The sequence below is a fragment of the Mizuhopecten yessoensis genome, unplaced genomic scaffold (assembly GCF_002113885.1).
Source record: "Mizuhopecten yessoensis strain PY_sf001 unplaced genomic scaffold, ASM211388v2 scaffold10777, whole genome shotgun sequence".
NCBI classification, from domain to species: Eukaryota; Metazoa; Mollusca; class Bivalvia; order Pectinida; family Pectinidae; genus Mizuhopecten; species Mizuhopecten yessoensis.
This window is the reverse complement of record NW_018408716.1, coordinates 29,404-30,806: the sequence shown is the minus strand read 5'-3', so window position 1 is coordinate 30,806 and position 1,403 is coordinate 29,404. Positions and strand designations below refer to the sequence as shown.

General features: G+C 40.8%; 1 protein-coding gene across 4 annotated transcripts in view; it reads left to right on the top strand.

The window, feature by feature from the left end:
* The window catches only part of LOC110462383 (villin-1-like), a 121,273-nt gene that overhangs the window by 90,491 nt on the left and 29,379 nt on the right, over positions 1 to 1,403 (top strand). For all 4 annotated transcript variants that reach the window (XM_021516324.1, XM_021516322.1, XM_021516323.1 and 1 more), the window contains one exon: positions 328 to 447. In XM_021516324.1, the coding sequence (XP_021371999.1) occupies positions 328 to 447 (120 nt within the window). The remainder of the gene's footprint in view (positions 1 to 327; positions 448 to 1,403) is intronic.

The window sequence follows — 1,403 nt, the reverse complement described above, 5'->3', positions numbered from 1 at the left end:
TATAGAGGTTGTCCTAGGGGAGATGTCATGATTTATATATGTACAATGTAGATACATAGGCTATATAGAGGTTGTCCTACGGGAGATGTCATGATTTATATATGTACAGTGTAGATACATAGTCTATATAGAGGTTGTCCTAGGGGAGATGTCATTTCTTTAAAATACATGTATTTTGTCATATGAATAACAATTATTAGCTAGAAGGAATTAAAATATCAGTTTTGGGATAAATATGTCAACACAGTGGTCCCGCATTTTGTCAATGATTAGACTGCCTATAACACTACAGAATCCTGACTTATCAATATGTTTGGTGTTCTGTAGGGAGGAAAAGCGTCGGGAAGTCAGGACAAGAGCGATGGCAAAGATCACGGAGATGGACCCGGTGACAAGTACATGTTACATGTCCGTGGCACGTCACAACTGTGTCTGAAGGCAGTCCAGGTAGGTTTGCCCAGTTCACCCTCGGCTGATAAACCATACACTGAGCTTACTCTCTCTTACGCAATTATGCGAACCCTATTATCACGTCACCAATTTAGTTGTTTACACACGTATCAATGACATCAAAATATCATTGTTATTCTGATGACGACTTGCCTCTGAGTCGAAACATGTAAATGTTGCTGCAATAAATTTTGACATTTGGGAGAGATTTGCTGTGTTGTTCGCACTTATTCCTGGGTTTTTTACTTATTATATAGCTACCAGTGTAAATTCTGTATACCGTTATGGTATCCACAGTACTATCAACATAGAAATTAAAGAATCTTCAGTTATCTAGGATGGTGTGTCTCCACCCCCCCTTTTTAGGTCACCTGAGCTTTTCTCAAGTGACCTATTCTAATCGCTTTCCGTCCGTCGTCGTCCGTTGTGCGTAAACTTTTTACATTTTCAACTTCTTTTCAAGAACCAGTGGATTGATTTTTTTCAAACTTGGTCAGAATCATCCTTGGTAGATGAGGCTACAAAATTGTAAAATTGGGATTCCTACCCCAACCCCTGACGCCAGGGCGGGGCCCCAAAGGGGAAATTAATCAATGTTTCAAAAATCTTCTTTTCCAGACTCAAGAGGTACTACAGTCATTTTCTCTGCATGGAAAGAAAGATCATCAGGGGCTTTACTTAAATTGTAAATTTCAGGACCCCCGGCCATCCGTTTTCCCTTGGGGAAGGAGTAAAGTTTACTATGGTTTATTAGCCCGAAGGGCAAGTGAGCTTATGTTATGGTGCGTTGTCCGTCGTCCGTCCGTTCTTCGTCCGTCTGTCCGGCGTCAACTTTTTACTTTAAACAACTTCTTCTCAATAACCAAAAGGCCCAGGGTACTGATATTAGGCCTGTAGCATGCTGGGATGAAGGGCTACAAAGTTTGTTCAAATGAATGACCTTGACCCACTTT